The following is a 12,941-nucleotide window of genomic DNA, read 5'->3' as shown; positions in this document are numbered from 1 at the left end:
AAATTTTAGTTTGGTTTCAAATAAAATATTTTTCTGAAAAATTTGGACGGAAAACACTTTTCAAAAATTGTGAAAAATTTAAAAATATCATATTATTTATTATTTATATCGAATTTGGTTATCAAACTTTTGATTGCTATAAATATTTTGTTTTGAATATTTATTTTTCAATTTCATCTCTTAAAATTTAATTTTTATATTAACTTTGGTTTTTGTTTTTATAATTATTATTTGTTTTTTCCTTATCATTTTTTTAGTGAAATTTTTTATCTATCAAAGTTGATCCTTATTATTTTGATTGTTGCTTATTTATTTGAAATAATTTATAGAATATTAATTATTATTATTTTAATTTCTTCATCTTTTAATTTTTTAATTTTTTAGATTTAATCTTTGTTATTTTGATTATTATTTATTTTATTTGAGATGATTTATAAAATTATATTTTTTTCAATTTCATTCTCATTTAATTTTTTAATTTACAATATTTGTTCTTCATTATTTTAATAAACTTACGAAAAATAAAACATTAATAAGTTTTTTTCCAGCTCATTTTCCATTACATAATCAAACACTGAAAAGTGTTTTCTTACCTATTTTTCATTACACTACCAAACATCAGAAAATAATTTACTTTTCCGGAATTCACTTTCTAAAAAAAACTAATTTCTAACAAACAAACGGGGTCTTATTATAAAGCATTTTCCATTGTTATTCTTTAGGTGATAGTAGTTATAATCCCTTCAAGTTACATGTTAATCGTTCTTGTTTGTTTTATTATAAGTGATCCTAAAAATAATAATTTTTTTAATAATAATTATTTTTATATATATTTGATTGAGTCCTGGAAAGGAGTTAAATATTTTTTTGATGTTTGATTATAAAAAATAAATTAAAAATAATAAATTTTAAGTTATTATATTTTTTTCTAGTTGAGTTTTGTTATTGGAAAATCCAACATCAAAAAAAAAAGTTTGATATATATGATTTGAAATATTTGCTTGTGTAATATAACATATTGTATATTATAATGTTTTCTAGATTAGCTAGATAATATATTTAATTAATGCGATTCTTTACATTAGATATATTGATATATTGTAATGAATTATTTACCAATAAAAAATAATATATTTTATTAATGCGATTCTGTATATTAGAGATTATTTACCATCTCATAACTTGACTAATTTTGTCACAATAACAATAAAAAATAATCTTACAAGAAAAATATTATTTATTTCATAGAAAAATATTATGATTACGAATCCATGCGTAATAGTAACATTACTGCGTGTCGTAGATCTTGAAAAAGCCACAGATCATGAAGTGCAAGATTTGGATCTCAACGATTCAAATGCACGTTGACTCGGTATTGGTGACTCTATCCATTTTTCAACCCGCGGGACATGGCCCACATGGGTGCGTGATTGCCTTCTCGCCTACGAGATTATCAGCCGTCAGTTGACAGAGTATGTTGAGATCAGTTGGATCTATTCTCCGTTAACAGATGCAAGTATAATTGTCAACTTAATTATTAAGCATCATGGTTATTGATTAACCTCTTTGATTAAAAATATTGTTAACTCGAAGAAGTGACTGAGGAGAGAGATTTGTTTGGTGCATCGGCCTTGGATTGGGGAAAAAGGACAGCCTGGAAAAAAGTTAGAAGGAGCTTTGCTGGCAGGGGCACATGAGATGTCGATGTGGCCATGTGACATGTCAATCACGCCCATCGCATCTCGTTTTCCTCATTCAATAATATTACACTCGCTTCACGGTTAAATATATGTTTTTAGATAAACTAGAATTAATTAATTTGATGGTTAAAGAATTACGTTTATTTTTTTTGTTTTTTAAATTTAAAATATGAGATTACTATTTTTAAAAAATTATTAAGTTCACTTGAACACATCATGTTGATATTTTTAAAATGTTCAAGGGTAAAACTTATTCTTTATTAAATATAAATTATTTCAAGAATTGTCCAATTAAAAAATAAACAAAAAATTATCCGTCCTTAGTCTTGAATGTACGACATGACACTTCTTTAACAGGCTATTTGGAAGAGTAATAATGATAATTTTTTAAAATATTTTTTATTTAAAAATATATTAAAATAATATATTTTTTTATTTTTTTAAATTTATTTTTTATATTAATATATTTAAACAATTCAAAAACATAAAAATATTATTTTAAAATAAAAAAAAATTAATTTTTTTTAAAAAGTCTAGTTAACACTGTACCACAAAACAAACACTAAAATTCAAGCTAAGCATTAATTTCTCCAATTTTGTAGTTTGGTTCTAGTATCATGATAGCAATTGGCTGTCCAGAATAGACTCTTGACAGTCCAGCAACAAATGGGTAGCAGCTCCTAGTTCTACTTTCACGTGTATTTTTCAGATCGTCAATAATATGAAGTGCACGAGTTACGCATCCATTGTCTGTGATCTATGTTTGCGATCTTTTTTTTCCGATGCTGATTATGTTCCCTGGATCAAGAAAATAAAATAGCAAAAAAGAATGTAGTTTAAAAGGAGATTAATTAAATAGAAGAGGTTAAGCCTAAAATCTTTATTGAGAGAATATGTGAATGGTAATTACTTATACTGAGAATAAACGAGAAAAACAAAATATACTTAATATATATTCATAACCCAATAGCCTAGGCTTCTGGGTTAAAAGTGTTGTTTGTTTTTACATGAACGAATTATCTTATTTATTTTTATGTTTTAAAAATATTTTTTAAAAAATTAAATTATTTTTACTTTAAATTAATATTTTTTGATGTATTCAGGTTATTTTGATGCGCTGATATTAAAAATAATTTTTAAAAAATAAAAAATATTATTTTAATATACTTTAAAGTTAAAAGCACTTTAAAAAATACTTTGATGTATTTTCTATATTCTTATTTACTTGTAATAGTTTAGTAAAAGACTCCAAGCTTTAGACATCATGATCCGATCATTAAATACTTTTTTTTTCACCCAATTTTGAGAGTTATGCTTCAATGGGTTAGACTCGTGTATCATGGGAATTATGTTTTTTTTTTTTAAATGCTTTAAAAAAATAATTTAATATAATTCTTAGTGAAAATTTATTTGTTATAATACACCACAATTTTAAAAACGCTATTATTAAATACAAATGTTAATGGCAATTACCCAACAATAAAAAAGAGTGGAAAAAAGAATAGGTGTTTTATGTTTATATATAAAATCTACTTGCTATAATATCCAATAACTAATCTATGCTCAGCTGGGGTCGGAAATATGTTCATTTTTGTACATAAACTCTTGTGCGACGCCTGCTCAACTCGAACACGGAGTTCAGTTCATCTTCTCGAACGTTAAAAAAAAAAACCTCCGGAACAAACTAGGATTCGTAGCCTTATCGCTGTCGTATTTTGGTCTGGAAAGAGAGGTTAATCAAGCCAGTAGCCAGTAAGCAAGCGAAAGCTATTTTGATCATTGGACAAGATGCCACTTGGCTGCAGACATGCTTTGCCTCTCTTGTTACACTTGACATTAGAGGATAAAAATCAGGTGGAGCTTCTGCTTTTTTAATGCAAGCTGTATGGGTATGATTCCCTGTCACTTCTTGATCCAAGTTACAGTGTTCATGGCTACATGAATTGCTGACAATTCAGCAGGGAAGAAATGATTTTCACATGGAATCTATCTGTCTTACAAGATTCATAGCTAGGTCTTGCTGTCTTGAACATTAATCTTCCTTCTTTTCTTGTTCATTCAGATTTTGCCGGGGACAAACCAAGCAGTGCCTGTGTATTAAACACCATGAGGGCACATTGCAGTTCACCGTCTAAATGAGCGGCACATACAGTCTAAACACAGCAGCCAGTTTGAAGTCTAGGAAAAAAATCTCAACAGACAATTAGAAGCATCAGGTGGTCCGTTTTTAGCAGCTGCCTTCGAAACATCTGTCCTGCCTGAAAAAATACCACAGGGAGCAGTGGATGACCTATCACGTGGTCCAATTTCTTGTATCAGAAGGCTAGCCTGAGCCCCACCCCTGCCACCGCCCTCCTTTTTTTTTTGTCGCAAGAAAGGCACCTCACATGTCTCGCTCACATGGCGTCAGTGAATGTAATTCTCAAGATATAGTATGCTTTCAGTCCAAGCATGTGACTGCCTTTTTATTGATTTTGTTGCAGTGCTTTACCATTTGTGTGGAGACCCTGTTCCTTTGCCAGATCCAAGGATTAGGGACCAAATCCAGGAAGCCATTGGTCTCAGATTATACTCCATTAATGCTTGTGATGTTGGCATTATCAAATTAAATAGTTATGCATTAGTTTACAAGGTTGCTCCTAGTCTCTAATAATGGATTTAAAAAAAGTGAAAAATTTATGAAGTGAATTTATTTGATATTGTTATTAATATTAAAATTTTCCAACTTAATTATTTATTCAACCCGAATTTAAAATTAAATTATACGAAAGTTATCACGACATAATTTGAATGACCCAACAGGTTCAAAGATAGTTTAAATGACCGCTAAAAAGCATGGATTGGTTTTTTTAAAAAAAATTCAAGGTGATTTTTTTTAATATTAAGATGTTAAGATACTAAATCGATCTAGTCTAAGTGATATAATCCATCAAATTTATGATCTGAATAATAGATTTTATTGGCATCAAAAAGTTAGATTTTTCAAAAATATTTTAACTTAATTATACAATAATAAAAATAAAACTTGTAAAATCAAGAATAAAATAAATATTAGATCATTTGCTTAATTATATAATAATAAAAACAAATTTCATGCCGCTTGCTGCAATAGTTTTCAAGCGCCTTTGGTGTCCAATAAATCGGGATCCAAGCTTTACAGCCTCGTAAACCTTGGCTTCAACATGTTTTTACTTAAAAAAAGCGAACTAATAATAATAAATAGTCTCAATAATCTCTAAAGCCTTATTCCCAATTACAAAACATATTTTAATTAGCTTGAAACTCAAAATAAAATGAAATAAAAAAATCGAGTTTTAATTTGTTCTCCCTCTTCTTTTCATTTTTCAATGGCTCTCTCTCCTTTCTCAGTTTACAAGGACTTGGATGTAAAAAAATGATATTTTGTGATTGAAATGTTAACTTTTTTAACAAACAGGGACCAAAATGTATAAAGAAATATCACTTTAACGATTCAAACAAAGAAATGGCTTTCTATTTTTCCTGTTAATTCCAGTTATTTTTCTTTTAATTTTTTAAACCAAACCTGTGACTGCATTTTGTAATGGCAATCTCCTATTTATGTGACACACACCATGTCACGAGTCAAATATTTTTATATCTTATAAAAAAATTATTAATGTAGGCTTTTTCTCATCCTGTTTTTGTAGTTAAAATTTTCTAAGTATAAATCAAAACGTTTATCCATATATATAATTAAATAAATAAAAAATCATGTGTGTTAATAAATTAAAAAATATTATTAACAATAACTAAAAATAAAATTTAAAAAATAAAAAAATAAGTGTAGATCAAAATATTTAATATTATATAAAAAAATTACCCAACTGTGTTTGCTAAATTTTATTTATTGAAATATTTTATTAAATTAATTGAATAAAATATAAAAATATATTATGTAAAGTTTCACATATTAAAAATAATATATAAAAAATAAACATTTTTTATTTTTTTTTAAAAATTCTAATCCACACAAAAGATAAAAAAAAAACATACAAATTAATAAAAAAAATTATCTTCAAAAATTAAATATAGACAAAATAATTTTAAAAAATTCTCTATCCAAAAAATATTAAATAAACAAAATAAAAAAATCACTCACGGGTGATATTAGCTTAAACATAAATTTTTTAAAAATAAAAATATATATATTAAAAAAATATATCAATTTAAAAAAAACAACATGAGTATCATGACTTAACTTGTCAGATATGTAATCCAAGCTATGAACTCAGCTGAGTTAAATAATTTTTTTTTCATATATATGTATATTAAAAAAATCAAAGAAAAAAAAAACCCACATGTGAGGGCCTATGGCCGAACACCTTGGGCCGCTATAAGAAAAACCTAAGCATGTGGGTGGGCCTTAAAGCTTAGATCCACATACTTGTTTTGATTTATTTTATTTTATTTTTAATAAATGACTTGTCCACTTCTATATTTTTTAATAAAAAGAATCTCTAATATTTTTTAAGAAATTTCAAATTAATTTTCAAATTATCAATGTCAATTTATTAAAAAATATTTATAATCGATAAAATTCATGATTAGTTCAAAATCAATGTTGATGGGTTCGGGAGTCTACACCCTTGATCACAGAATACATGTCACAAAATATGCTCACAGAAGTTATTCCATGATGAACTATGAAGCTCACTCTGGAATTTAGAGCTAATGTAGATCGTGGATTGAGATGTATTATGTGACCCTCATCACTCCACTATGTCATGGAAGGTCTAGTGAGCTCCCTAAAAGCTCCACTGGGCCAAAAAGTTGACAACTCCTGACTTCAAATTGAATTTAGAGTGTTTATTCAAATAGCAAATGGTTGATTCCGGCGACGACTTGAAAGAGAGTTGAAACACCCAGTCCGTGCAGAAGGCAATCCCTTAATAAACTACACTTCGAGAATCAGAAATCAGTTTGTTCTGTTGCTCCCTCACTCTTTCTATGTTCTCATTCTCCAACAATGCAAGTGTAAAAGCTTTTCACCATCTGCTTTCAACACTCTCATGCAAACATTCCTCTTCTTTCTTCACACACGCTAGTCTCCTCTCTCTAATCTCCAACGCCAAATCTCTTCCCCAAACCAAGCAATCTCACGCCTCTGCACTCCTCAATGCCTTCCTTCCTCAAAGTATCTCTCTTTGTGCCTCTCTCATCCTCAAGTACGCCACTTTTCATGACCCCACCACCTCTCTCTATCTGTTTCATCAAACTCTTCCTTTCTCTCGCTCTGCTTTCTTGTGGAACACTCTCATTCGCGCTTTGTCGGTGGCGCGCGTTAATGATGATTTTAGAACATATAATCAAATGGTTAAAATGGGTGTTAGGCTTGATGATCACACCTTTCCTTTTGTGCTGAAAGCTTGTGCCGATAGTTTGAGTGTTCAAAAAGGTAGAGAGATTCACGGGGCTGTGTTTAAACTTGGGTTTGATTCGGATGTGTTTGTAGGGAACACATTATTACTGTTTTATGGGAATTGTGGGGGTTTGAAAGATGTGAAGAGGGTGTTTGATGAAATGCTTGAAAGGGATGTTGTGTCATGGAATTCGGTCATTGGGGTGTTTTCGGTTCATGGTTTCTATGCCGAAGCAATTCATTTATTTTGTGAATTGAATTTGAGGTCTGGGTTCAGGCCAAATATGGTTAGTGTTGTGAGTGTTTTGCCGGTTTGCGCGGGACTTGAGGATGGGGTTACGGGGAGGCAAATTCATTGTTATGTTGTGAAGACTGGCTTGGATTCTCAGGTGACTGTAGGGAATGCTTTGGTTGACGTGTATGGGAAATGCGGGTATGTGAAAGACTCGAGGCGTGTTTTTGATGAACTTTCAGAGAGAAATGGGGTTTCTTGGAATGCAATAATTACTAGTCTTGCTTATCTTGAGCGTAATCAAGATGCGTTGGAGATGTTTAGATTGATGATTGATGGAGGAGTGAAGCCGAATTCTGTCACTCTTTCCAGTATGTTGCCTGTCTTGGTTGAATTAAAACTTTTTGACTTCGGGAAGGAAATTCACGGGTTTAGTCTAAGATTTGGACTTGAATCTGATATTTTTATTGCCAATGCTTTGATTGATATGTATGCAAAATCAGGTCGTTCACTTCAAGCATCCAATGTGTTTAACCAGATAGGTGAAAAGAATATTGTTTCGTGGAATGCCATGGTAGCTAATTTTTCTCAAAATAGGCTTGAATTAGCAGCTGTAGATTTAGTGAGGCAAATGCAAGCTGACGGTGAAATACCAAATTCTGTCACCTTCACGAATGTTCTTCCAGCGTGTGCCCGAATTGGATTCCTTCGTCCTGGAAAAGAAATCCATGCAAGGGCAATTCGCACAGGGTCGTCTGTTGATCTATTTGTGTCAAATGCTCTGACAGACATGTATGCAAAATGTGGTTGTCTAAATCTTGCTCGAAGAGTCTTTAAGATCTCCCTTAGAGATGAAGTATCTTACAACATTTTAATTATAGGCTACTCTCAAACAACTAATTGCTCAGAATCTCTTCGTTTATTCTTGGAAATGGGGATTAAGGGTATGAAGCTTGATGTAGTTTCCTATATGGGTGTCATTTCAGCGTGTGCAAATCTTGCTGCATTGAAACAAGGGAAAGAGGTTCATGGATTAGCAGTAAGAAAGCATTTGCACACGCACCTCTTTATTGCCAATGCACTTTTGGACTTCTATGTCAAATGTGGACGAATTGATCTTGCTGGTAAGGTCTTTCGTCAAATTCCAAGCAGGGACACGGCCTCTTGGAATTCTATGATTTTAGGTTACGGAATGCTGGGTGAATTGACGATTGCTATCAACCTTTTTGAAGCAATGAAGGAAGATGGGGTGGAATATGATTCAGTCTCATACATTGCGGTTTTGTCTGCTTGCAGTCATGGAGGGCTAGTTGAAGAGGGGAAGAAATATTTTGAGCATATGCAGGTCCAGAATATTAAGCCAACGCAAATGCACTATGCTTGTATGGTCGATATCCTTGGCCGGGCTGGACTTGTAGAGGAAGCAGTAAAACTTATTGAAAGCTTACCCATTGAACCCGATGCCAATGTATGGGGTGCTTTGCTTGGGGCATGCCGAATACATGGGAATATTGAGTTGGCTCATTGGGCAGCTGAACATTTGTTCAAGTTGAAACCCCAGCATTCTGGATACTACTCAGTTCTTTCAAACATGTATGCAGAAGCTGGAAAATGGGACGAGGCAAACCAGGTAAGGAAACTGATGAAATCGAGAGGTGCAAAGAAAAATCCCGGTTGCAGTTGGGTTCAGATTGATAACCAGGTTCATGCTTTTGTAGCTGGAGAGAGAATGATGAATGTTGATTCAAGTCTTCTATGTGCAGATCCCTGATTCAATTATTCAATTTTTGAAAATCGAATTCCGAGGCTCATTTTACGAAAGAGTGCCCGATCTTCAAGTGGTTTAGCTCTTTCGATTTGGATGTGTTGTAAGAGAGACTTACAACACATCTTGCACAGCTGAGGTCCCCGTCAATCCAACGATCAGACAGCATGTTCATGATATTATTTACATGGCACGACGATTCAGAAGTTTTTAATCAATCTGTCCAAGTTAGCAAGGAGCTCCTGTCATTTATAAGTCTAGCATGGTCCCAAGACTAAAAACATGTTCCGAACAAATTCCCACTGCACCAAGTTTTTGGGTTTCATTTTTCCAAAAATTTACAATACAACATAGGTTGCATTTGTTATGGAATGCGTGCAAAAGAATTTCAGAATATTTCTACAGATTGTACAAAGAATATTGGTAAAAAATGGTTAAACAAAATCTGCCTACCACTAGATGCTATAAGCCTATGACTGGTGACAAACAACAGCAGCGCAAGAAGAGTCACCATCCACAACCCACAAACTCAATTCTTGAAGCCGCTTTTGAATCAAATCCACACCTGTGCCTGCAAACCAATAAGCCATCTTCCTCCCAGCCTCCAAAGATGATTGATTAGAAGTATCAGCATGAATCTGGATGCCAACGCTCGCCTCATCAACCCTATGAATTCTCACACCATTCTGTTCCAACAACTTCACTAAGTAAACAAAATCTGTGTTCTCTTCTTGGAACAAAACATTACCTATTGTGACAGCAACCTTCTTCAGGAGACCAGTCCAAATTTCTCGAGCAGAAGAAGAGCTCCTAACAAAGAAAAATCCCAAGCTCTTCCCAGCATAGAAATCATTAGTAGGATCAATGAACTCTTGAACTTTACTGAGAACCAACATGTTTGCATCCACTATCAAAGAATCATACCCATTTTCTAAACACTTCTTGATTACATAAGCATTCACTAAAATGTTCTTCATCAGCTCTGCACTGGAATGTTGAAATCCCATTACTTTCTGTGCTCTATGATAATTGAAAAACTGGTCAGCATCAATCACAGGATGCCCTCTTCTAGCAAGATCAAATAAAAAATCAGACCCAGGGCCAATCAATATATAGTTCCTTATATTTAGCCTCTCAAAGTGGCAAAGCATGTTCCTCGTGATTGTATCTGATGCCCCAAATATATTCACAAGGAGAACACTCTGATCTTCCTGCACAGTCCGAAGAATAGACCCAACTTCATCCAAGGTCCTTCCAACTCTTCCAGGAAGTACTTCTCTGAAGCAGTAATCATACCATTTCAGATTGCTCAAAGGTTGCATTTCCAGTAAGTTGAAGTCAAGAGAACTTCCATCCAATAATTGGGAGTCAGGCCCAGCAGTTTTCCCATAGTTAACACCAGCATCCCTGTGAGAGACACTGAGTGCTCTCTCATGCTGAAAATTTGTATAGATGTTAAAATAACCTCTAGAGTGAATGAATTTAATGAACCAAGGAGTCCAGATTCTTTCTCCAATCCTTTTGTACCATCCATTAGTCACCTGCAAATATATTAGATTTAGAATTCATTTGAGCAAAGAGTTCAAGTAATGACAGAGAAAAAAAAATCAGTGGACATGAAGGGGGGGGGGGGGGGGCGCATTAGATTACCATCCCATCAAGCAATGGCTTGATACCCTTGGACTTGTGCAGATCATACCACAACCTAAACTCTTTCCAAGGTTTTGGAAAGAGAATCTGACCCCAAGTACCAACCAACTGGTACAAGAAAAGATGCGTTTCACTATCCAATTGTATTTTGTTTCCATGTTTACCTGCAATCAGCAACCAGATAAACCAAAATCACTCTCAGAAAGGTAAAAGAATTCTTCTAAAAAAAATCAGGTCAAGGGTATGTAATGAGAATTGTTGAATCAACACAATTTTCATAAAAAGGCTCTAATAAGAGACAGAAATATTGCATATGGCACTTTCTACCAACAACAAAATTAATGCATATTGTTTTAGACGTGTCATGACAATTCCTAGACATCATAGTGGAATCAGTAAAAAACTTAGCTCGGCGATGTGGAATGAGCTAGCTTCACATATGCTTATGCAATTGCGAAATACCAAATGGAAACTTTTCAAGTTCGCATCCTATGGACATGGTACATATATTTAGGCCACAAGCAAAAGATTAAAAGGATTTCAGCCATGCAATTAACTCAAAATCCAATCCAAGATTCGATTTTAACACAGTGAAAAGCCTCAAACACTACTTCTAAAGCTAGTTTTTGCATGAGAAGCAACCTACATCCCCACAAAAACCCAATATAACAAATCAAGAAATCTATAAACCTTTACATTGAAACATTAAAACATCCAGTCTAACAAATAAAAAACCTGAAATAAGAGGAGTACCCGGGACAAACCGTGGACGCTGAAGTGAAGCACCATATATAAAAGGATTAAAATTCGACACATTGTAATAGTAATTAATAATCAAACCCCTCACAAATTTATAAAACAACGGCGAAACCTCCAAATCATCCTCAACAATAAACGAAAACTCATGATCTGAACTTGGCCACCAAGCTTCTAGCCATTGAGCTTGCAACCCAACATTATTAGTCCTATAATGCACAACTTTGTTTCCAAATTTCCAATCAAACCCGTCAACAAAGTTCAAAACTTTTCGCGATTCCTCAAGTTTTTTATCAATAACGTTAAGGGATTCATTGGTGAGGGAAAAATGATCAATGTGGATGTGGAGGTGGACAGTGTCGCCACCGTAGTTGGCGGAAGAGAGGGAGTTGAGGCACCTGAAGAGTGAGTCTAGGCGGTTGAAGGCGAGAACTTTGATTAGGAGAGTGAAGTTTTGAGGGGCAAATCGGGCAATTGGGGCTTTGATTGGGTTGTTACTGGAAGTAAATTCAGCGCTATGGATGTGGTGAGTGGATTGGTATAGGGAGAAGAGGATGATGAGACCAATGGGGGTGAAAATGATGGGAAGGAGTAAGCTTCTTGGTAGGCCTGCCATTTGCTATGCTTTTAGGATTTGGAATAGAAGGAATAGAAGGGCATGTTGGGGTTTAGGGTTTTTCAATTTGTTCGTGTTTTGAGATGATGCTTGGAGGTGAAGAAGAGAGATGGAGATCTCAAGTCTGCAGTATGATTCAGTTTTCTATACAAGTCAGTCCAGCATGGTGCCTGGCAGTGAGAACAGGAAGGAAGGCTGTGTTAAAGATGGATTTGAGAAGGAGTGTGAGGCCCAGGAAGGTTGGATTTTAAAGGGAGGAGTTCAATTACGTGCAGTATTGGACTATTGTGGATCTGGGTTTCGAAATTTTAGCAAGAATGAACAGGCCCACATGGAGAAGATTCACAGTGATATGTTTGTCATGTTACAAATGAATAACCCATTGGTTTCTTGTCAATGCAGCTTGGAGATTCAGAAGAATCTTTGGACTTTGGATGCCATCTTGCTAGGTAATTTTCCACAATCCTAAATTGGGTCCCGAGCGTAGGCTGTGCTCGCTGTCTTCTACTTGGATTTTTCTTTTTTTTGACAGGATCTACTTGGATTTTCCTCGTTTTACCTCTCCTGCTTTTCTTCATTGCTCTTGATAAGGGATCCAGTATTATTAGCAAGTGATCAGCATTCAGTGAACTTGGGGCTGCTCTTCTTTTTCAACGAAAGCCTGCTCTTTCCCTTTCTGGTTTACTGCAGTTTTCCTTTATTTTTTTTCCTTAGAGATTATGCTCTGCCAGCTTTAATTACTAGTTGCTGGTAGAATAGTCCTACCACCATAAAGTATTTGTGGCTATCCAGCGAATGAGTTGGCAAATTGCCCTCATTCTGCAAGCAAAAAATTCTATGAC

General features: G+C 33.7%; 2 protein-coding genes and 1 long non-coding RNA gene across 4 annotated transcripts; 2 read left to right on the top strand and 1 right to left on the bottom strand.

Moving 5' to 3' along the window:
- The first annotated feature begins 3,300 nt into the window (after positions 1–3,300).
- Positions 3,301–4,203, top strand: LOC133679326 (uncharacterized). 2 transcript variants are annotated; one of them, XR_009836153.1, is made up of 2 exons: positions 3,301–3,554; positions 3,763–4,203. It is a non-coding gene; the product is annotated as an uncharacterized LOC133679326 (long non-coding RNA). The 2 variants fall into 2 exon arrangements; XR_009836152.1 differs by having other exon boundaries at positions 3,301–3,589.
- A 2,092-nt stretch (positions 4,204–6,295) lies between these two features.
- On the top strand, positions 6,296–9,444 carry LOC133680659 (pentatricopeptide repeat-containing protein At4g14170-like). Its single transcript, XM_062103695.1, has one exon. It carries the CDS (start codon positions 6,669–6,671, stop codon positions 9,081–9,083), a length of 2,415 nt encoding a protein of 804 aa, XP_061959679.1. The 5' UTR covers positions 6,296–6,668; the 3' UTR covers positions 9,084–9,444.
- Positions 9,361–12,836, bottom strand: LOC133680660 (uncharacterized). The gene is made up of 3 exons (XM_062103696.1): positions 11,481–12,836; positions 10,728–10,891; positions 9,361–10,618 (listed from the first exon to the last, which is right to left on the bottom strand). Exons 1-3 carry the CDS (start codon positions 12,097–12,099, stop codon positions 9,548–9,550), a joined length of 1,854 nt encoding a protein of 617 aa, XP_061959680.1. The 5' UTR covers positions 12,100–12,836; the 3' UTR covers positions 9,361–9,547.
- Between the last annotated feature and the right edge of the window lie 105 nt (positions 12,837–12,941).

Source organism: Populus nigra, chromosome 19, assembly GCF_951802175.1.
Source record: "Populus nigra chromosome 19, ddPopNigr1.1, whole genome shotgun sequence".
Classification (NCBI taxonomy): Eukaryota; Viridiplantae; Streptophyta; class Magnoliopsida; order Malpighiales; family Salicaceae; genus Populus; species Populus nigra.
This window is presented reverse-complemented; position numbering and strand designations above follow the sequence as displayed.